General features: G+C 47.4%; 1 protein-coding gene across 1 annotated transcript in view; it reads left to right on the top strand.

Moving 5' to 3' along the window:
* efnb1 (ephrin-B1) overlaps window positions 1-24,332 on the top strand; it is a 56,612-nt gene that overhangs the window by 27,101 nt on the left and 5,179 nt on the right. Inside the window, exon 3 of the mRNA XM_079269101.1 lies at window positions 18,651-18,743. Coding sequence (XP_079125227.1) covers window positions 18,651-18,743 — 93 coding nt within the window. The remainder of the gene's footprint in view (window positions 1-18,650; window positions 18,744-24,332) is intronic.

The raw sequence follows: 24,332 nt of genomic DNA, 5'->3' as shown, positions 1-24,332 counted from the left end.
CAAGACTTTACTTTCAGATTCATTTCCCTGTAATGTCCCAAGAAGTAACCATGCAATTAGGTCTTCTGTTTTTGGAGAACAGAGTGTCTGCTCGTCACTGCACAGATGTCAGCTGGGCAGTTCAGCATTAATGGAGACCTACGTTTTCAATAATAAATGAATAGTTTTTGTTTTTTTAGAAAGTAGCTTTTCCCTTCAGTTAGTCCCAAACTATTAACTAATCTCCCAAGAAATGTACAAATACATTGCAGACCTGCAGAATGAGGTGGATGATTATAAAAGAGGCTATTCTGCACAATGAGTGCTTTTACATTTTGCTGATAATACTCTCATACCTTTTACGAAAGCAACATTTTAAATGTAGCTAGCTTGAATGTAATGTCACTCAACAGGTTTACACAAAGCACAGAGGCATTGTGCACACTTCCCTTTTCATACTGAGACACAGTCTGTCTCTGGGTTTAAGTTGTTATTATTATGAAATAATCCCAAAAGGATGCGCTACTTCTTCTGTTTGAGTAAGGTTTGATAAAAACTACAGTGCCCAGCTTTTTTCAGGAAATTACTGTTTTTTTAAAATAATTTCTTTTAATGAAGTAATATATTGTCTGACAGTGTTTAAAGATTTACGTCTTCAGTAGGAAGAAACGGGCTGAAAGCTGCCTCGGGGAAGTCGGGGAGTATTGAGAGACGAACACATTGTCAGGTTTGGTGTTTTGATGTGATTTGTAAATAATGAGCGGGCAGGCACAAAGCCACAGTTCATCCGAGGGGTACGACGACAACCTCGACACTCTTTCCCCACCGCGTCAGCTCAGGAGCTGCAGAAACATACACGCTGGGGCTCAGTTCATCATGCCAAAGACGGTGTTATTTTAGACGTTGCTTCGGCTTTATCTAATTATTACTGCAGTCCTTCATTTCCTACATTTCCTGGAATGACTTGATTACATGCGGTGGGGTTGATCTGGTCTGAGGATACTGTCAGTTGGGGGTTCTGCCACATCTGTCATTGATTCTCCTCCGTATCAATCAAATGATCAGAGCTTCGATGTCTTCAGGCCATAAGAAATATACTGATCCACAACACATCTATAGTCTCATGAAGCTTAACACCGTTAATATACAATGACTTTTATTTTGAAATACCCATAAAACTTAAAAAATATTCAACTCCTTGCATTTCTTCCCCCCCCCTGATGGATGATTTATGTTTATATCTTATCTAAGTGTTTCAACCCTTCAGAAGGTAGAAAGTTTTTAATTTTGCCCGATGTTAAGAAAATAAAAACAAGCTACTTTATGCTTTATTCTTAAAATAATAGCTTCTTTATTGTCATCGCCCTCTAAAGGACAAAAAACAATCCATGCTAACCTAAATCCCACATATGTGATCCCTTTGATCTGGAGCAGTTCAGTTGATATCCGCGAACTCTCCCCCAAAGCCGGAGCGCGGGGAAGCATGACGCCTGTGATGTTATCAAGCCACAGCTTTTTGGGGGCCGCTCCTGTGGCAACACATCATGTGGACTTTAAAGAAATACTTCTTTGAGCTTTATTACACCCACATGTCTTCGGAATACACCTTGGGCACTTTTCGCCGTCTGCTCAAAGTTTTCCGAGCCGGCTGCTGCTCCACATATTGTCTCCTGATTACATCATAAATATTTTAACCAACTCTATTAGTGACATGTGCGCGGGCTACAGTACGATCCGACATCAGAGGGAAAACTTTAAACTTTACTCGAGGTCAAATCTGCTTTCATACAACGGTCTCTGCCGCGTAGCACCCGTCTCGCTGAGTGTTGAGAAGACTTACATACTCCTCTGTGTTTCAGACGGTGAACTCATAACTCGAGCCAGTTTTAAATCCGTCACAAGGGAGGCTGGCCGTGCAGGATCCAGCATGATGGTGGATCATCATTCGGCTCATATACTGTAACATTCTCGCGGTAATCGGATGAGGTATTTGCCTCGGTATTATGGTAATGTTGTTGTCCTTTGCAACGCGGAGAGCTCTCTTTATTTATTCCGCTGCGGCCTGTGCATTCACCGCGACACACTTCATCTATCATTTAGACAACGCGTGGCTGCCGGAACGTGTGTAAGGTGCGTGAGAGCAACGCGAGGGATGGCGAGCACCTGCGCTGAACACACCTTTCCTGCTTTTCCTGTACAGTCGACTTTGTGTGCGTGTGTTTGCTTTAGGCCTATTTAGGCCGGCTTATCCCCACCGAGAAGATGTGGGTGCGTTGTCCCACCGTCTCTGCTGGGAATGCGGCCCAGCCAGCCAGCAGAGCGACGTAAATCTGCCCGGCCTATAAAGCCTCTGCTTATCTGGCCTGATTAACGGTCAAACGGGGCAGACACCGTTTGAGACAAGAAGAAGATGCACAGGGAGTGGACATTCCAGTGAATCTCGCAACAGCCCCCCCCCCCCCTCTCCCCCAGGCTCCACTCTGACTCCACGGCTCTGTTGTCTTGTCCTTGATCATCCCTGCCCCCACTTCTGCTCATTCCATGAGGTAGAATAAGCAACAAAGGGTGTGGGGTAAAGTAAGCAACAAATGGCATCTGTGTGTGTGTGTGTATTTTTTTTGCGTGTGTGTCACCGTGCTTTGGTGTTACCGCAGGGGATCCACGTCCACCCCGGCCCCGTCTATCCCAGCACAGCTCTGACAGGAGTCGTGGGCGGGTCGAAAGGTCAAAACTCACGGACAAGGGGTCGCGGAAACACAGCAGGGGGTTCAGTAATGATAACCCTGGACTGATCTAAACCCCAGACCAGCACCAGCCTGTGCTGTCCGTCAGCACCCACCACCCGCCCCCCCCCCCCCCCCCTATGTATACACACACACACACTTATACATACACCTTCCCACCCCTCTGGTGTATGAGTGCACAAACTGGTTGTATTTCACTGCGTTGTCCAAACACAGGATATGGAATGAGCTGTTTGTGAGTAAAATGGCCGTGCTGTGTTTAGGGGTTGGAGTCAGGAAAGAAGTGATTTTAGACAGGAGGCTTTTAAGGAGGAGGAGAAAATGAGCAACAGAGCATATATATATATATATAGATGGATAGATAGATAGATAGATAGATAGATAGATAGATAGATAGATAGATAGATAGATAGATAGATAGATAGATAGATAGATAGATAGATAGTCAGTCTTTATACTTTCCCCCCCATTGGAGCAAAACAAATATTTCTCCATTTTCTTTCCCATTCGCTCCTCACTGAAATAATGCACCATAACTGCTCTGTGATCTGTTTTCAGTGGGGAGCTGGCTGGGCCGGTGAGTCTCTGTTGTTCTATATAAGGGGAAGGCCACCGGGCAGTAAACAGAGGCAGCCTGTCGTCGTGCACTCCCCCCCCCCCCCCCCCCCTGATTTCCAGCGCAGCGGGCCGGTTAAGCCTGATCCCTCTTGACAGCTGTCACTCTCCATCTCGGTGTTCCATGGTGGAGTCTGAAACACTCCGACTTCCCCACCAGAACACTGCCGCAGTGGAGCACACGCCATCGCACCGCCAGAGGATTGCCTCGGCCAAACGCATAATGGCCGCCACCGGCCAACGGCAAAGTTGCTTCCATTGTCGTCGCTGCGTTTCTTTGACTTTGCAGGTGAATCCGACTTCCTCCATTTTTTTTTCTCTTCCTTCTTTTTTTGAGAATGGAAACACGGAAGCTACTGACGAGCACTTTCATCATTTGAGGATAGAATTGATAATGGCTACTTATTTCCTGCCTCGTTTAAACGTGGGTGCCTAGACCGGAGAATATATCTGACAAAGTGCATGAGACGCTGTGGGGTGATCTGTCTGCAGCATTCACACCTGACAGGATTAAGGTTAGGAGGCATGCTGCATCACCAACACTCTTTTGCGTGGGCTACGCACACACAAACACGGGCACAGACAAATAAATGCAAACACCGGCAGGCTTCTCGCTCAATTTGTTGCACTGCAATAACTGTAATCTGATTAGGAAAAAGAAAGAAGTGTTAAATGTCATCTTTCAGAGCGAACATATAATTACCATAATCAAATCACAGAAAAACAAAAAAAGGATTGCGTCTGTCAGCGGAGCGGTTTAACGAGACAAAAGCATTTTGATTGTCAGATTATAGAGATACAAATAACTCACTCCTCTTCTGGTCGCAGTCAAATGATTCTCATTTCTCCGTGAAGTGATAACTGGTAACATCTGGTGACCTGCTTCTGTAAAATCCCACTGAAGTATATTTTAATGACAAAGCAAGAGACACAGTGCAGGATTTGTCAGAACAAAAGACTTTATTGTTGCATATTTAGCAGCTTCGCTCCCGGAACTTGAAATAACGATTTGAGTTGTTCTATCCGTCCTATTGTATAAATGGTGTATACTTCTTGGGGTCACGAAATCTAAAAGCTGGAAAAAACTGGTTGAAAAGAATCAGTTTTTATCATTTTTGTCAATCATACTGGTATTAAAAAAAACCCAAAACGTGTCGCCTCATTCGCGCCGTTTAATTGTGTAAACGCGGTGTTGGCGGCCATTTTGTTCCTGTGTGCGTCTTGTTTCTGAATCGGCAGATCATCGTGGGCAGCGAGACGTCTGTCGGTTGTGGAATCGACTTGGAGTCGATGTTGTCATTGATGTTGCCGATTTAGCGTTCTAAGCAGCTAATCAGTAAGCCTTAACGGATTTCACTTTCATAGTAAAACCTGCTAACAGTTCGGGTTAGCAATGGCGAAGCAGCATGGCCTGGGATAAGGAGATTTAACCCCCCTCCCTTGTGAGTGAATATAGCCCGGTGTTTATTAGAGTGCCAGCGTAATATATGACTTTCTGCTTGCTTTGCAAATCCATCCAGGCTGCCTCTGCTGCCTCTCCTCTGGATATTTCACTCAGAGAGGGTTAGCGGGCACAGCGTTATTGTCGCTGGTTATTGCCTTTCGTTTATTACAGAGGAGTTTGTTTAGAGGGAGGGGGGGGGCGGGGCGTTGTGTTGTTGGGAGGCGGATGGGGGGGGGTGACACACGAGGACTTTCTTTGAGAGGGAGTGCTGCTCACGTGGCGGTACAAGTGAATGGTAACCATTGGTTACGCCTGAACCCCGTCGCTGCTAGATGAAGCTGATATATTCATGTATTCGTCTCAATTAGTCCGCTCCGTGCATCTTCAAATGCAGACACTCATCCCTCCTCGGCAGCGCTCCATGCTTATCTTATTCGAATATTTTATCCTGTGTGTGAGTTCCTCTCTTCTCTCCCTCTCTCTCTCTCCCACGACGTCCTCCCTCGCTCCATGCTTCCATTATCCTGCCCCCACGTACGGAAGTTGTGTGTGTGTGTGTAGGTACTGAAGTCTGTGTCAAAGTCATTTTTGTTAACTGATAGCTTAGATCCCCTCTCAACACACAGACCACAGAGCTAACTCTGCGAAACAACAACACTGTTTGGTTGTTTTGTTCCCCCCTTCTTGTTCGAACCATCTCTGTGGTTGTTCGTTGTTTTTTTTTTGCAAACCCCTGAAAATATAGCTGCAGGCAAAAGGGAGTGGAGACAACTCAAGACTGCCGGAAAGATGCATGTTTGGAGTCCGTGTGCGATTCGGGAAAGTGAACGCAGGACACGAGAACATTAGCGCCGTTGTCCAAAAGGCAAATTGCATGGAACAATGGCGTATGGCTTTTTAAGAAAGCATAAGAGCAGGAGGAAACAACGACAGCCCGTAATCTAAAACACTCTGGAATTGCATATTTGCCTCTCCGTCAGAGATGTCTGAGGTTGCCCGCCCTCTGCTTTGCCAACAACACATATTCTCGGTGTCTTTCTTCTCAGGCCAACAGCTAAGCTGAAATCTCAGCTCTCTGCGTCTGTCAGATGGAGCTCGATCTCCCTCTCCACCATCCCCAGAACAGTGGTTTCTCTTTTCCAAGGCGCACTCTACGAAATGGCTTTGTTTTCCGACAGCCATTCAGTGGCACCCTCGGCCGAGGGCCTGCCAAGAAGTCCGCCTCCCCCGAGCTGGAGCCCGGGCCTGTTTACACAAACTCAATCGGAGAAATATGGATGTGTAATTATAGAGGCTGTTAGTTTCAATGTCGCATCCTCGCTATGGAAACCACTGCATGCTTGGTCAGCTACGATGAGCGGCGGCTGATGAAACTCTGACCGGGGATGGCGTGAACATTTCTGCGGAGAGCAGGGGTGTTTTTTTTGGGGGGGGGGGGCAAGGGGAGAAAAAAAAAAGGAGCTTCTTGATGGAATGGCATCAGTGCCGAGCCGAGCAAAGCAAACAAGACATGAATTACGTGGCGGTGATAGAGTTTGCTGTGGTCGTCCAACGCATAAATACAGAGTCTAAATGCTGCTCCGCGGGCCAGGACCAAGCCCGTTTCTGTGAATTCAGCTCGGTGGCAAAATGTCCGTGTTCCATTCCAGCACGACCGCAGGCACACAAACTCAGTAACAGGAGCAGACAAACACACAGGAGTGTGTGTGTGTATGTGTGTGTGCGCACAAACATGGGCATACATAAGCACAAAGCCACATAGGCACATTCAAAGACACTGTGTGTGAGTGTATATGTGTATTTATGTATATATATATATATGTGTATATATACACACATATGCTTGCTCTTGCATGCAAATAGACGCTCGCACGCAAAAAGAAGCACAACGCTCTCTCTGCCCAGATTTGCATGCGTCATAGAAGCTGCTGTATGCATTGTGCATTTCTTAATGCACATTCAAGAGGATTTCGTTTTAGCTGAGCGCAAGATATTCGCGGGCAGCCGTCCCGTGGGTTGGGGGGGGGGGGGGGGGGGGTGTTGGTGAGTTTGTGCTTGCTTATCGCGATGGAGGGATGAGACACCGGAAAAGAAAGAGCCTTCAAATAAATACGTGATGTGTTTGCGTTCAGGCCTCTCCCGGTTATTCCGTAGACGGCGGTGGAACAATTCCCCCCCCCCCCCCTCTCCACAGGTTACATTTCTGTCTCTCTGTCTGTTCCTCTCTCTCCCGTTTGCTTCTGCAACTTAATCTGTCTCTCCCTCCGCCTTGCCATTCCACCTATTTTCTCTCCTCCTTAGATCTCACCTCCCCCCCCCCCCCCCCTCTTCCTCCTCTCCCCATCCCTCCTGCACAGTGACAGATCCTTCAGGAAATTGTTTTGAGTCTGCCAGACATTTTTTTTTCATTTTTCTGTGTTGGAGCTGTTTATTTGTGCTGGGGGCACCGGGATGGGGGCCCGGTTTCTCCCCCCCCCCCACCCCCACACCCCCCCAGCCCACCCTCGGACTAAAGGTTAAGCCTCCGAACTCGTCCACCACCCTGCGCCAAAGAATACACTGATCCTCGATCAGCGTGGCTTTACCGTGTAACCGATACCGGGGGATGCGGAGAGAGGAGCAGCAGGGAGGATGTAATCAGTGCGCGTGCGTGCGTGTGTTTGTACGTGTGCGCCGGCTGCCGGCTTTGTGTGTATTAGGATGTAATCAGCAGCGTTTTCTCTGTGGTCTGCTGTGCTCTCTGATTGGGGTTTTGGCGAATAACAGGAGAAGGGAGAGGGGGGGGGGGGGGCGTTTCTTTTCCTGCGTCTTGTGTTGCAGCCCGGCCTCAGAGCTGGAGGAGCCCACGCTGCGGTTTTGGAGCCTCGCTCGCAGCTCTGGCTCTTTTACACAGCAGCTACATCAGACCCTCCATCTATTATATATGTCCGTCTGCTTGCCCGCCACCTCACGCATCCCAATGTCCAGCTGTTCCTGACACCGGTCCCGCGTTGGCTGCAGTCAGCTTTGCTCGGTCGCCTCCATGTTAGCAGGTACAGGAGATCTCCACCCCCCCCCCCCCCCCCCCACCGTGGGGCTTCAGGCTCAAACACGCACAAACACCCGTGCACGGTCACAGGGACACACGGTCGCCCACACACTCATGAGCTGTCCTCTCTCTCCTCTCGCTCTCTATCTCGGTCTTTGTTCTGCTGCTTGCAGATTTCGTTTTTTGCGGACAACAGATGGGCTGACATCGACTCTCTGCTAAATAACAAGTACACGCTCTGTCTCTGACATCTCTCTCTCTCTCTCTCTCTCTCTCTCTCTCTCTCTCTCTCGCCGCGCATTCGCCAGTTACACGTTTCGCTCTTTTTTTCGAGCAACAATCCCAAACATGAACTCATTACAGCCTCTCTAATGTGAAGATTTGCTGTTTTTCTCTGTGTCACATGATTCTAAAATTGGATGTCTTTGGGTTTTGGGGCGTCGCTCGGACAGAACGACACATTTGGAAGCATCACCGTGTGATCGTGATGGCCGTTCTCCACTGCGGCATGTGACGGACTGAAGAATCAAGCCATAAAAATAAAAAAATGTACGTGGTCGAGAATCATGAGTTGAAGCCTAGACTCCTAGCCACAGCACGGTCGTCCCTCCTGACGCACTGCATCGCCGAGCCTGTCCCTCTTACTTCAATCACCTCATCGGGGTTTGTCTCGCGTTGCCTATTTGCGACTTGGAAGGCGAGTTATTGTTTGTTTGCGCCCCACGTCTTTGATGGGTGTTGTTGTGCCGAGGAACACAAGGCTGCTTCAGTTGTCATAACTCTCTTCTGGAGGCCAGATTGAAAAGGTCAGCGAATCGAAGCTCCTCTCTCCACAAAAGGATGAATGTAGGAGCCACACACACACACACACACACACACACACACATGTAGACATGTTGAGACCTCTCCATGCATTTTCATGCAGACAGAAAAGCACACTGCGAGCACATTTTATTAACATGCACCAGCACGACCGTGCGGGTTTCTTTGGCGTTCGCTAACGTGTTCCAGGGCTTCGCCGCCTCTGGTTTCCCTCAGAGGGGAGTTTGCTCGCAGATTAGCTCTTCAGTCGGTCTAGATTTTTTTGGAAGTCTCGTGGCCTTTGACATGCCACGGCTATCACCCGCCACATTCCGATCCATCCCAGCGCTTCTTTTATCAGGCAGCGCGGGCTGATTTGTGTCTCGTTGGGGCTTTCTGAGATCGTTCAGGGCGACTCCTCCGGAGTCCACAGTCCCACACGACCTTTGTAGACGACCACAAAGGCCAGGGGGAAGCCGGAGAGGATCAGTTTTATCATCTACAGGGGTTTAGCGAGTGAACCGTGGTTCACCTCGCGTGATTATCAGTGCAAATGAAGCAGGACGGAGACTTCAATGAGCCTCCTGCTGAGGAACAGGCTCTTTAAGACCTCGTGTGGGCATCTGTCAGCTGATTACACACGTGTAACCTGACAAAAGCAATACCACCCACTAATGCGGATGTTGCTGTTTGGAGGAAATGCCTGCTGTGATTTGTAATGGGCTGTAGGATCAATGCAAGGGCATTGTAATGGACTCAATAATGGGGTAATCCGATGGTATTTAAGGTGTCCTTATCATCAAGCCAAAAGTAAACATTTAAAAAAAATTTTTGAGTTGCTGTTTAGTGCCCTAACAAACCCGTAAGACCCATTACATCAGGGGTGTCAAACATATGGCCTGTGGACCAGAACCGGCCCTCCAAAAGAGTCCAATCCGGCCCATTGGATGACTTTGCAAAGTGTGGAAATTGCAATGCACATGTAATGACACTGACTATATAGGATGCAATGGTTTTACCGTTCCGCCCCACTTAAGATCAAAGTGTGCCACAAACTCAAATAAGTTTTGCCACCCCTGCATTTTGTTCAGCCAATTATCTCCCCCCCCCCCCCCCTACCACCATTTCTCATGGCATTCTCCCGCACCCTCCCCAGTGCAAAGGACGGTTAATGGAGAGTGAAAATGTAATAATTCGCCCCATTTCTCTGTGTATGACTTCCTGGAATTGTCTTAACCCAAGGATATGGCCGCGGCGCGCCGCTTTTAAGTTGAAATGGCAGCAGGAAGTGGTCCGCAGCTCCAATAAGGTGGCAAACGACGGCGGATCAGACGAGTTGCTGCTACGGATTAAATCAGAGACACACATCCAGGATTGACAGGAAGTCGTGCGGGTTGAGAAGAGAGCCCAGTGATTTATGGGCAGGGGCGGACTGGCCATCGGGGATACCGGGGGAATCCCCGGTAGGCCGACGGGGTTTGGGCCGGTCTCTGACATCGCCGGCCCGACTATATTATATGCTTCACAGAACACGTTCAATTGACTCTAATACCGAAAGTCAATAATCAGTGAAAACTGTATCAACAGTATAGACTGACATTATACTACTCCTCGTGATCCGAGGACGCCATAGCACGGCTGGACACTACGGTGCTTTTAAAAACGTTTCTCCATAACCGCGGTCTGCGCCGTGCGCTCGTGCCGGGCGACGGTCGGGGCGGGGCCGCGGAGGTGCGAATGGCCGCTGTAGACCGGCGAAATACAGGGGCGGCTCGACTGTCACGGCGTCCATGAATCGAGAAGGACTTCTTACTGGAACTGAAACGATGTACTGGGATTAAATTCTTTGTCAACAAAGAATTTGGTAAGTGACAAACTGCGTTTGTTTTTTTACATCTGCAGTAACGTTTTTATGAATAATATTTGATGGCTCGTGCTCTTGTGTGGTGGAATGCGTGGATCCGCTGCAGGTCTGCTGGATTGATGTGCTTTGTTGTCATATGAATATATGTGACTGGTTCTTATGACTTTGTGGCTGTCCTTGTGTTAATTACGTTGATTTGACTTTGCAAGTTACAAAGCGAGCTCAAACGTCTGGCACGACAGTGGGATAGGCTGAAGGCATCAGTATTTGAGGAGTACACAACCAAGACAACAGAAGCCGGCCGGAGGATGCTGAAGATGAGGCTGAAGAGGCAGAGATGGTTTACAAAAAGTGCTCATCTTGCAAGGACTGTCCAATCTGTTGCTACCGAGTTCTGAAGCAGTACAACCTCCTGACAGATGCATACCACATCATAGGTCTTGCATACAGGTTCCTGATTATCCTCTCTGTCACACAGGTAGCATGCGAGCGAAGCTTTTCGACGCTGAAATATATCAAAAACAGGCTCAGGAGCTCGCTCTCTCAACAGCACCTGGAGGCTTTTATGTTGATGGCTACTCAGACAGATGTTTTGCAGATGCTGGACAGTGAGAAAATCATAGACAGTGTTGCATAAAAGAGTGAGCTGCTGCAAAAACCGAGCATTGAGTGGGCAGCGCGCCGTGTATTGAGTGGGCCGGTCTGACAGTAACTCCCGGGCCACTTTTTCCCCCCAGTCCGCCCCTGTTTATGGGGTGAGGGTAACACCGGGCCCCCCCGATGGGATTCATGACACGTTAATGTGGAACTTCCCTCTGTCTTTAACAAGGAATAAACTCTGTGTGCTCATTGCTAGTTACACACACGGCCGCACAAACGAGCCTTATGCACACAAACACACACACATTAACGAAGCGCAAGATAAACAGTAACTCAGCCACATGAACAATATTAACCTTTAGCTCTTGAGCGTGTGTGTGTGTGTGTGTGTGTGTGTGTGTGTGTGTGTGTGTGTGTGTGTGTGTGTTGCATCTCTTCTAACCTTTCCCTCGGACCAATAGGAAGGTGCAATGCCATATTTTTTCTCTCTGACCCACTTTCCCCTCTGCTTATTTCTCTGAACACGCAACATTTCAGCTGCTATTAGTGAAATGATGCACCGTCTGAGACGGCAGAGGCAAGTGTGTGCGCACTGGCTGTTTGTGTGTTTTGTTTGTCGCCCTTAAGGGCGTGTTTGTTCACCTGTTAGTTATTGCGTATTCAAGGGTGTTCGTGTGTGTGTGTGTGTGTGTGTGTGTGTGTGTGTGTTCACAAGGGTTGTGCCAGTTTAAAAACAGTAATAATCTCATAATTGATCAGCGATAATGTACCGCAAACAAAGAACAGAAAACGGCCTCGAACGCCTGAAATGTTATTTTCCCTTCTCTGGCCGAGTCCGTGCTGTTAGATGAACACGACGGCCCGTCGCATGAAGCAAAACGAGCTGCAGCGGGCCGCTTCCTCAGCCCCCCCCCCCCCCACCCCCCCCCGTTTTATCCCCCCGCACATGATTTGTTTAAAACTGCTGAGCTTTTCTGCGGCTGCAGCTCGATGATATCAGTGAACAGAGCCATTACAGCCAATTAGCTACTCTGTCATTAGGGAGGGTTTGTGTGGGCTACTGGCAACTTCTGCACACAACCGAATACATTATAGCCGCGAAAGTTGGAATGACTGATATCTAAAAATGTTCCACATTAGCAACAACAGAGCCGTGGTGGGCGGGCTTTTTGCAGTCAGCGTTTGTATGAAATGAATATTGGACACCGTTGCTGCTGTCTTCTCATAACCTCAATGCTAGATACAGCAGCTCAGAGCGTCATAAGTCCCCATCCCTCAGGTCACACTGCTCTATTGTGCCAATCGACCGCATTCAGGAATTGTATGATCTAAAGTCCCCACGGTGCACACCTGTCAGATTAAGAGGGTTTCGGCTTGGAAGCGTGTGTGCACATTGTGAGCGGGTCTTTATTTTGTGTGTGTTTGTTGAGGGAAGAGGTGTGTATGTGGGGGGGGGGGGCAGGAGAGAGGTTCAGGATGCGATGTACTCTAACATGAGTCTGTCTGCATCTGTCATGTTGGAGTGTGCTCAGTCTGTTCGTGTTTGAGACGGATGACTTGCTCCGCTCCCAGAGGTCCTCCTGTTGTTCTGTGTCCTTCATCTCCGACTCATCCGACAGACGGCCTGCATCGCGTGTGCACCTTTGTTTGTTTCTGCGTGGGTGTGTGGAAATTCTGCATGTGCACGCCCCCGTCTTCTGCGCTTCCTTGCGTGCACATGGGACCGTGTCGTGCTCCGTCTTTTGCGTGCGCGGATACGCGGGGCAAAGTTTTTATGTCGCGTTCGGGTACTCTGGGTTTGCCGAGTTTGGGAAATGGAGAAAACAAAAGTGTAATAGCTCTGTTCTTCACCGGAGAGGGGACACACAGACACACTCAGCTAAATGTTGCAGAGGCTCTCTGTGTCTGCAGGCTGTGCACACTTGCATACACACACACGCGCACACACACACACGCACAGACACTTTGGGAGCTGCTGACAGGTCCTCTGCGGAGGTTAAAAGCTGTCATAAGTAGTCTTGAAGCACGAGCCCAGTGGTGCCGGCTATGGAAGTCCTGAATGCCCAACCTTTGGCTCGGTATTCTGGGACTGTCTTGACTGATGTACAGGGACCACACACACACACACACACACACACACACACACACACACAGACACACAAAATGAGAAAAAAATCACCAAGATCAGCAAGGAAAATTCACACGTTCCCAAACATTTGTAAATAAACATGCTGGAGTACAAAGTCACAGATCCGTCCAAGCATGCACGCACACTATAATACACATAAATGTAGACACACTCGTACACATGTACGTACTCTAATGCACACAGCTGCACAGAAACCAAAAGACACACAACGAGAGAGTCAGGGGAGCGTGAAAGTAATGGTGAGTATGAGTAAGAGAGAAGCAGGCTGGCACACACACACACATGCACACAATCCAACACTCGCATATGCTTCCTCCGCTTCCCAGAGAGAGATCACCTCCCACTTCTTCTTCTTTCCAAACTGAGCTCTCCTCCTCCTCCTCCTCTCAACTCCTCACTTCATCACCTCCTTCCATATTCCCTCACCGACATATGTACGCACTGACGCGCACGCACACACACGCTCGCACGCAAGCACACTTCAGACACATCAAGTCACACATCATCTTCAAAAAAAGGAATCTCCCGCTTCCTCTCCTGCCCCTCCTCACCCCGCACTCCTCTTTCCATCCCTTCTCTAAACACCTCACACACACTTCACTTCACCTCTCTCCACACCCCCCCACCCCGTACTATCCCATAATGCTCTCTGGTGGAAGGATTTAGAGGTACCCTGTCATTTTGGTGCCGGAGGAGCTCTTAAATCCTGCCTGATCTTCTGGCTACACTGTGTGTGTGTGTGTGTGTGTGTGTGTGTGTGTGTGTGTGTGTGTGTGTGTGTGTGTGTGTGTGTGTGTGTGTGTGTGTGTGTGTGTGTGTGTGTGTGTGTGTGTGTGTGTGTGTGTGCGCGCACTTGTCAGTGTGTGCTTCAGTGTGTGTTCGCTTCCGTGGGGCCAAGTGCTTACATGTCTGTATATATTTTTCGCACCGGTTGTCACCTAGGGTTGTATTTGTGTGTGCAGCCCTGCGTGTATTCGATTTTCGCTTGAGAGAGAGAGAGAGAGAGAGAGAGAGGAGCTCCCCCTCTGGCTGTATACCGAAGCAGTAAGCTGAGCAACAGTTGTGCGCTGGGCCGCTAACCACCTCAAACCTTGGCACTAAACTGCTAGCTGCTCACCGTATGCGCAGCCAAGCGGCTCCCGGGAACAGGCAGCACGCGATGCTTGGCAAAACCTGAAATAGCGGTGAAAAAACCCAGTGTAGATGAGGAAATCATGTGTCCGCACCACATTTATTCTGACTCAATGGATTTGCAAAAAGTAAATAACAAAATAGTCTGAAAAATGTGCAGCACTGAAGTCAAAGATATGACTGTTTAATGTTGTCCGCCAGGTTTTATTATTGAGAAGGTGACGAGAAGAAACCGCTGGCTGGGCCGAGCGCGCCCGATCCGTCCGAGATGATATGAAAAGTCTTGAGGTTTTCTTTGACCGGGGCCAAACCCACGCAGGAGGCTACGAGAGAGGCGGCGAGCGAGGGGTTGGATGTTGATTACTGATTTCCATTTCTATTCCTGGGACAAAGAAACGGAGGGCTGATGGGCGAGGACATCTATTTAGAGCCATTTCATTCTGCCGTAATCAGGCTTCAGCCATGGCCTAATACTCGGGATTAGAAAATGGTTCAAAGTGCAAACATCTAGATCACCCAGTGTTATTCCAGTCTGCCAACCTCTCGCTCTGTACGTACGTGTGTGTGTGTGTGTGTGTGCATGTGCAAGCTTGCGTGCGTGCCAGATCTGCTGTGGATGGTTATCTCTGGAATCGGGCCCATGAACCGAATCCAACCCTCTCCGCGCTCGTTCAGGAGTGAAATATCTTTGTTCCAATCGGCTCCTTCTACCCCGACTTCGATTCCGGTGCGCCAAACAAAAGCCCAGATAGGAATGAGGCAGGTATGAGAAATGGCCCCGGCTCTGTTGTGACACTGTTGTTTGATACAGACTCCCGTGTCTCGCTCCCTTGCTTTGCCTGAATGGAAGGAAACTCTGTTTGCCGGTGTGTTCCTTCTTCTTGATGCTAAGTGTGAGTGATCGGATCGTGGTTGTGTCTGCTTATGTGTTGAGCTCCTTTTTTTTTTCTATTTTTTGTTTTTTTTTCTGAAAATGTAGGCATTATTACTGGCGGTGGTTACTGTGACTACCCGGCCCCGGCTAGGCTCGGCTAAGTGGAAGTCTGAATGCTGTGGAGAATGAGAGAGGGGGGGGGTGTGTGTGTGTGTGTGTGTGTGTGTGAAAGGTAGCCAATGAATGTCACCTCTCATCCACTTTCTCATTAAACAACCTGCTCTGTGTCTGTCACATTGGCTGTATCTATCTTTTCTTGGCTCGTGTCGTCTGGGCCAGTCAGCGCCGCGTCTCTCACACCTTGTGGGAGCCGTCCCGCCGCTCCATCCACAACGTCCTTGTGAAACCTGTGTGCATTCACATGCATTCCGCGGCAGCGGTGTGCATGTGTAGCATTGGAACGGGAGCCTTTGTTGCGGGTCAGCTCTTTCTCTTGGCTGACACATTTTCTGCTGTAGATATTTCCCAACATCAACATTTGGCACCTGGTTTCTCTTATGACTTCAGCAGCTGTAGATCTTTTGTTCTCCCACTCGCCACTCTGCGGCCAGTGATCCACACCCACAAAGAGGGCCTGTAATCGTACCAAAAAAAAAATAAAAAACAGCTTTGGAGCCTGACCGCTTTATTCCAAAAAAAAAGAGCAACATTCCTCTTTATGCAATGACCAGCTCTTTCGGGTTCCTGGACTCTTCGCGCCGAAACCGGTTTGTTCCACTAAATCATTAGCAGCAGAGAGGGAGTTTCTTTGTTCTCCGTCCTACGCTTGGCTTTATCCCCTTGTGTTTTTATCTCCGCAGAGACACACAGGAAGATCCAATTCCCCAGTTTCCTCTTTCCAAAACACGACATGACCGTCGGCCTTTGAACATCTGGAGATTTGGATTAACGTCAGTAGAGGAGAGAGAGAGGGCAGCTTTCAGATTAAAACAGAGCCGGCAGTGTGTCCTTGTTGTGGACGGCCGGTTAGGGAGTTTGTCTAACGCGTCTGGCAGTTATCTGTTTTCGAGTGAACACCGACATGATAAATGTAACTATGGCGATATCACACACGGGATGAAATGACAAACGCAGGAGTGTGTGCTGCAAGTTTTCTTTTCTTTTTCTTTTTAACCGCACGTTTGTTAATGGACTCAACAGTTGTTTCTGGAGTCCATTCCCATCTTGAAATGCGCTTAAAGGATGTTAGGACATCAGGAAATGTGGTTGGAATCAGTCACGGTTAATCGGATTATGACTTTCCATCGGTACAGTAAAAGCCTTGAACTATTTGGCATTTTAAACGGCCTGAGAAACAACATATAAAAGTGATCATCCCTTCATAAAAACCCCGGCTCTCTTTCAGTCGCTTTGCCCAAACGGAGGCCTCGGAGGGCCAACTTATCATGATGCCACATCAGCTGGGGGAGCCTGTTCAGCCAGCCTGAAGGAACAGCTTATGTAGATGACAGAAGATTTGCTCCCCCTGAGTGGATATGAAATTCATAGCATGACGCTCACGCTTCCTCCGATTATTCCAGCGCCTTTTTGAGCTCGAACTTCAAAGATTCTCGCATCACCTTGCCCTGGAAATTAAAAAAATTGAAAGAAGGGGATAAATTGGGTGGAAAATGGCAGGATGAGGTCAGCAATCGCGGCAGCGTCTGGGCCGTTCGGGGGCTGCGAGACGGTGCGCCTTTAAGACTGGAAGCAGGCCTGTTCACCTCACTGTCTTTGAATGTTGCCTTGACAAAGAGACGTGCTCCCTGCGTCGGCTCTACATAAACCATAAGACTCACTTAGCCTCGAGTGTTCATTCACATTAATGTCCCACGTATATTTCTGTGTTCTGTGTTGAGTCTACAGCTGGGGGAATTTGCCCCGAGGAGAGCTGTGCTGTCACAATGTTATCGCAATCATTCCTCGCAAATGATCACGCGCTCACGGCCAGGCTAACAAAATCTTGTGGTTCCCCCCCCCCCCCCTCGTCATCTAGAGAGTGTGATCTGATAATGTAACATAATATTAGCGCAATTCATTATTTCGTTTTCTCCAATTTCGCCGGAGCACAAAGCTGAACTCCCAGAGGGCAACAAAATGTCAACGTTAATAATACTTAGGAATGACAAGGCATGAATCAACCACACCAGCTTTTTCCGTAGCAACAGAGCCGGATTGCTGCACCGCTGGACGAAACTTCAGTTTAAGGCAGAGAAAGCCCCCCCCCCTTCCCCCCGTCCCCCGTCCCCCCGTCTGAGTCTGTCTCTCTTTGTGTCATCATTAGATAAGCACCCTCTCCAAGACTATCCCGTCATAATGAGGGTGCCATCTGAAGCAATCACCCAGGGAGATGGCCATTGAGTTAAGAGGGAGGGAAGGGGAGGGGTAGAGTCAGATAGGGCAGATTAAAAAAACCGGAATGAAGTGAGCGAAAAAGCAGAGAGAGAGAGCGAGAGAGAGACCAAGGTGGATAATGCGAGGAAGAGAAACAAAAGCATTTCAGAGGAAGGGAGTAAGTTAAAACAGCAGACTAAGCGGAGATGGAGATTGTTCGGGGAATTCCAAAATTAGAGCTGCCATCGCATGCGCCCACACAGACGCACGGCCACACACATGCGCACGCATGCACGCAAAAAACACACACACACACAACCGCCTTGCGCTGGCCGCTCAGTGTTAAGGTCAGAGTCACACTCTGTCTCCCTAGGTCATTATCATGGGCCCTGAAATAGACAGCCAATTGTGTCACGGTGTCTGAAGTGAATGTGACATTGAATAAACAGCCTCGCTCAAGTCCGAGCAGAACGCGCACTTTAAAACAAATGGAGGGACGCCGACACACACACTAACATAGAAAAGGACACACACACACACACACACAAACATTAAGGGAGGCATTTAGCTCTCGGCGCTACCAAGTAATGACACATGTGGCTCAGAGGGAGTAAGCAGCTCGAGGACTTGGCAAGCAGCTGCACCTCTGGCTGGCATGTCTCACTGTTCAAGTATGCGCAGACAGAAAACACACACACACACACACACACACACACACAGACGCACACAGGTCTGACCACGCTCCGCCCCTCAGTCGGCTCTAATGTTGTTCCATTCGTTTGACTTCACTTTATTGCGTTAATGAGAGATACCGTTGAGAGGAGCTGGCGGTTGATTGAGGGTGAGAACAGCTAATCACTGGAACAGCTAATCAGTGCTTGTCGTAAATATTGATTGGTTCTGTGCGTTGTGGACGTGCTCATTAACCAGTGTGTCATCTTCTCTTCTCTCCTCCTGCGTCTCTTCTCTTCACCCTCCCCCTTCCCCTCTCCTTCTCCCCTTCCTCTCCTTTCTCCTCACACCTCATCTCCTTCTCTCCCCTCTCCAGCAACCTCCAACGGCACCCTCGACGGCCTGGAGAACCGGGAGGGAGGCGTGTGCAAGAGCCGAGCCATGAAAGTCATCATGAAAGTCGGGCAAGGTAAACGTGCGCTCGCCTCACATTTAGGAACACAACACGGCGCTGCCGCCTCAAAGCCCTGTTTCACTTCTGCTGTGACATTCTACATTTGTCGCCATGTGTGCCGCAGCGTGACTTTGTCTGCCGCCGGCCTCCGACAGGACCCGCTTTCTGAGAACTGTAGAGGTCATCACATGGGTGATGTGATCATATCGTGCAATCATTTTATGAAATTCTAGTGTCTAAATGAATGATTCCAAGCAAAATATAACATTTAGTTTGAGGAGTTTTGCTCAATGCTTAACAATGGCATTCAGGTTGTATTATTAAACGTGATTTATTCATGTTTAACGGTTTCATAAAGTTGATATGTGATTTTGCAAACATTTGGATTTGATGTATCGAAAAAGAAAAATATTGTTGTTGATAAACATTCCAGTCATATTACGCAGCCTCGCCATTAACAACCATTATAAGATATGATAGTAGTTCAAATATTAACGCATGCAAAACAGGTCATAACACAATATGAATAATTCAGAAATGAGTAGTGTCATCTTTTGCTGCTTCGTCTGAATTTATGTATTTTTAAACAGTTATAATCTCCCCTACAAACCAGCCATAACTGGTTTATGAATCGCGAATGAATGATTGATAACACAGAACAATCGTATTTAATAATATATGACTAAACACACAAACGCATCCCTGTGGCCTTCATGGATGGAGTTTGTTTGAAGTTGTTGAATATAATGAATACCATAAATATGTCGTATTTATTAAGGACTTCATTCCAAGAAATGTATGCGATATTACCTCGGTTTATGTAATTAATGAAATTCATATGAAATAGGGGGTGATTATGATTATATTGTTGGTAATATTATCTGAAGTTGTTCAAAAATACATTATTATTACATTATAAGTGTACAAATACATCATTGTGTTTTATAGTTTGTTATTTAAACCATTAAATATTGATTTTACACAGTTTATTGATGCTAAAAAGGGGAGGATAAAATTAATTATTACTAAGTGTTCCAGCTTTAAGTCCCGTTCAAATCAGCAGCTATTTCATTGGTCTTTAAGTAATATGGTTGTAAGATTCTGCCTCACACTGTACCACACTGAGGTAACCGATGCTTTGATACCTCTGCTCGTATCGGGCCATCGAAGGCAATGTTGCAAATCAATAAGCACGACTGCTTTATACACTGCAGTATTGGATTTACAGGATTTTCCCTTCAGTGTGATGAAGTGCACTGATTAGATTAGGTATTCGTTGGGTATTCGTCTGCCACCTGGTTACTTTGTCTCCCAGCTGTATCTCAGCTCAATATGTAGTAATAATGATGATGCATGCGAGGTTTTGAACGATTACTGTGACGCACGTAATTAGTTTGTTCAAATGGTGAGATCCCCACGAAAAGAACAGCGAAATAAGACACGACTGAGAAGAAAGGGAACGTAAGACAGGCCTCTGATGTCCCTCAGCTGTGATTCAAGATTCTTCTCAAGTAATCACAGAATGAAACCGTGTTTGAAATTCATATGTAAGTGCACGGTCGGGGTAAGTCATCTCACAATCGCTGGGAGTAAACAAGCCAGCTTTGTTTGGATATCCTTGGACACAACATTTGGTTCGCATCACACTTTTCACTTTTATACGCAGTTTTACTCAACATGTGGACGTCTATATCCTGAATGCGACAGCGCACAGTACACAGATGTGTTACTCTCTAAACACCCCAATCATCAGCGAGGTTGTTTTGACCCAAACAGACACTAACCGCCATATCAGAGGAACATCTGCCCGCCACGATGAACTGATGGGTGCTTAAGAGCTCGTTCTCAACATGTGAGGAATGAACTGAGAAATCTGCAGAGTGTGTGTGTGTGTGTGTGCACATTTGTGTACAGATATTTGAACGTTGGCCAGTGGGATGACTGCAGCGCATCCTGGCAGCACAAACGGTGAAAGAAATACCCGCAACAGTCTCGCGGAACGGACAGGCGTCGCATTATCTTTCCCATGTAGGTCGGTCTGAGCATCCGACAGGCCGGGGATTGCAACGCCATCGCCAAGTGACAACATGGCTGCATGAATGCAGGGCAGCACGGGCTTTTACACTAAACTATTAACCGGGAGACAAAAAAAACAAATCCCCTGAGCTCACGTTAATGGAAGCTGAAAAGGAAAATGTGTTACTCGAGGAAACGTCCAGGAAACGCCCCCCCTCGGCTGTTCCTCAACTCAACTTCGCCAGAGCCGTGCGCACATTTCCCAAAACGGTCTGAAGTGAGCTGTCGATCAACAATCCATGTGCCCTAAAAACCTTGTTTGAAAAACTACTTTTAAATCTATTCCTGTGAGCGGAATATTTGATGCACAATGAGCCGTCCAGCCCAGTAACTGTCAGAGGAATGGCCGCGAGAAATCACAGCGTCGACGGAAACTTTGATTGAGCTGCTGTTTACAAAGTCCTCTTCAAAACAATAAGTGAAACAAGATGTAATATTTAGGTGGTTAAAAAAGCGATCTATTTTTGGGCTTTATTTCACTCGTATTGGGAAGTGTTGTGTGTCATAATCATGCTCAGAAGTAGTATTGTTTCAATTCAAATTATATTCAAGATGCATTGCAAAAAACAAGAGGCTATGTCGCACGAATGTTACTTATTCGACAAATGTACAATGGACAAATAAGACAAGATTTAGTGTGTTTTGCAGTCTAGGGTTCACTAACAATTATTTTCAATGTTGATCAATATGCCGATTGTTTTATTGACTAAACAATGAATTAAAAATACTCATAAATGCAGTGTAATTTCCCCGGGACATATTTAAACTGCTGGTTTTATCCGACAGTGGTGGAATGTACATTTAGCTGTGGTTCTTATGTACTTACCCTAACCCATACAAACATGATGCGCTTGTGAATTCTGAGGCATTGTTAGAGATAAGATAACTCAACATTATGTAAAATAGTTCAAATTCATTCAAACTTGAGCAGCTACAAAGATAAAATGCTACTTCGGTCAACACATGAATGCATCAATCATAATGATACAAAGGTATAATAACGCTGAGCGGGGCCGTTTTCCTACATTGAGGATGTTTGCTCCTGCTATATTTGACTGATAATACTTGCATTACCCATTCAGTGTTTTTAATGCAGGACTTTTACTTGTAATGAAGTATTTTTACAATGTGGTATTGGTACTTTTGCTCATAAGTCTCTGAATACTTCCTCCATTACTGTTATCCGACCGTTGGATGATGTTGTGTTGACCATCATACATGTCAAAGAACAGCATCGGCTCCTCATTAACCAACAAGTCATTCCAGCTGTAGCGGCCATAAAAAAGCAATACAACTGAAAAGTGATACTTTTGACTGACTCCATTGGTGCTGAAAGTAAACGTTGATTCGTTGCCAAAAGGGTTGACTGAAAGTTCACTGAACATTTCTTTTTGTTTTTTTTATTGCCAATGATGCGTTTTAGGAATTCATCGAGCAACAAACTCCAAACATTCACAGTTGCAGCAGAAAATGTGCTGCTTTTTTTCTCTGTTCCATTGAAACAACAACAAAGTGAATATATTTGTCTTGTGACCTGTCGGTCAGACAAACCAAAGTCTTTTGAAGATAAAGAACCAATCGTTATTTTGCAGCCCTGTAGGCTCTAACCCTCTGCAGCCACGCTGGATGTTGTATCAATTAACACGAAACAATCCCGGGCTCAGCTTGGCTCTGACCCCACGCGCTGTTAAAGCTACGCTTCCTTCGCACTTTGCTCCATGCATTACATCTCTGTGACTCACGCCACCACATCGCTCCGGAGTGTATCTTCCTGTGGAGACACTCCCGTGCCCAATCACGTTGAATCATCATCGCTTTGTGGGAAAATACGCGCCCTGACACGTCGACACCTAATTGTGCTTCAAACGCCTCGTGTCCCGCCTTTTGTCTCGATATAAAATGTGAAGCGAAGAGGAAGCGCAGTTGATTGCAGGAGAAATACAGGCGGCCTATATTTTATACTTTCAGCGCTGTCCACCCCATCATGTCACCGTGCTCATTCGAAAATATGTTGACTCACCGCCTCGCATGCTCCCCCCCCCCCCATCTCTCTCTCTCTCTCGCTCTCTCTCTCTCTCTCCTTCGTCTCTCAATTATTGTCTCCTTCACTCCTCCTCCTCCCCTCCCCGCCTTCTCCCTCCTTCTGGCGGGTTTTGGCAGTTCTGAGGTAGTTTGCTGTCTGCATAGCTAAGGGAAATGTCAGCAGTACACACACACACACACACACACACACACAGAAAAATGGGTCACAACATTAGAACGCTCCCCGCACATGCTCAGTGGGGCTATGTTGGGGCTATGTGAGTGAATCAGATCACCGTGTCCTCTCGTATCGACTGCCGTACGCCAATGCTCCCCACTTCTCACTCCTGTCTTTTCTCATCAATTATTGACGGAGCACAACAGCTCACGGCTGGGTTCAGCACTGCTGCAGTCGGTGCGGAGCAATGCGGTGGTCTGGACACAGACAAGATAAAAGAGGAGATCAATTTGTTCATAGTTATGTTGTGTTTGCCAAAAAAACAACAAAAAGCACTGTTGCCCATGATTTTATCTTTGTCTTTCCTCTTTCCAAATGTCCTCCCGCTTCATTTTTCTCCCTCTCTTTTCTCTCCTTTATATCTTCCAGACATCCCACACCCGAATCATTTCCCTTCTCCAGTCTCGGCCAAACTGAGGTGGAAAGAGAAAATAGACTGCTAGACTGTCAGGCCCTATTCTCACACACACACACACACATATATATATATGCACGGCCACGCAAACTTGCCACAAGGGGCTTTTAAATGTAAATTGCCTCCCCGTACGCCCTCCTCTCGGTTTCTCACACCCGTCCCTTTGGGCGGGCCTTGGGGGCAGTTGCCGATCGTGCAGCTGATGGTGTTCTGTGGAATCCATCAGGCCGGCCTCGGTAATACTTTATAGCATGTCTGCCGGCCCTGCCCTCGTTAAAGCCGCGCCGCGTGCGCACCGGTGTTTACCGCGCAAAGACTTCAAAGTGCGTGCTCTGAAAATCACAACAGACGGACAGATAAACCGTCTGTTTCCTTTGCGTCCCCCTCAGAGCTTATACAACCCCCCCCCCCCCCCCCTTCGCTCCTCTTCAGATGTGTGCCTCTTTCAGGCAGAGTTAAATCCAGAGCAATAAATAACACATATTATGGCCTTTTAACGTGATGAATAATGTACAACAATAAAAAGTTAATATATAACTACGTTACCCTCATTCTGCCATGCCTAAGTGTATTGTAAGTATATTCTAGGCGTGTGTGTGTGTGTGTGCGTGCTCGCCCCTCTCATGAATGTCTCAGTGTTGGGAATGCCTGTCTGAGTGTTTGCTGAAGGAGCTGCTGATGTAGCTGTGAGCTCATTTTTACGACGGGACAGGGATACTTGTGTGTTTCGCAGACGTTTGCTAACTTGTCCTTCCTCTTTTTTTTCTGCTTTCATCTTCACTTCTTAGACGCTTTCAACACATGCAAAGATCACCTTCTCTGTGTGTAAAAGAGATATCGGAAGATAATAATA

Source organism: Melanostigma gelatinosum (assembly GCF_949748355.1).
Source record: "Melanostigma gelatinosum genome assembly, chromosome: 5".
Classification (NCBI taxonomy): domain Eukaryota; kingdom Metazoa; phylum Chordata; class Actinopteri; order Perciformes; family Zoarcidae; genus Melanostigma; species Melanostigma gelatinosum.
This window is presented reverse-complemented; position numbering and strand designations above follow the sequence as displayed.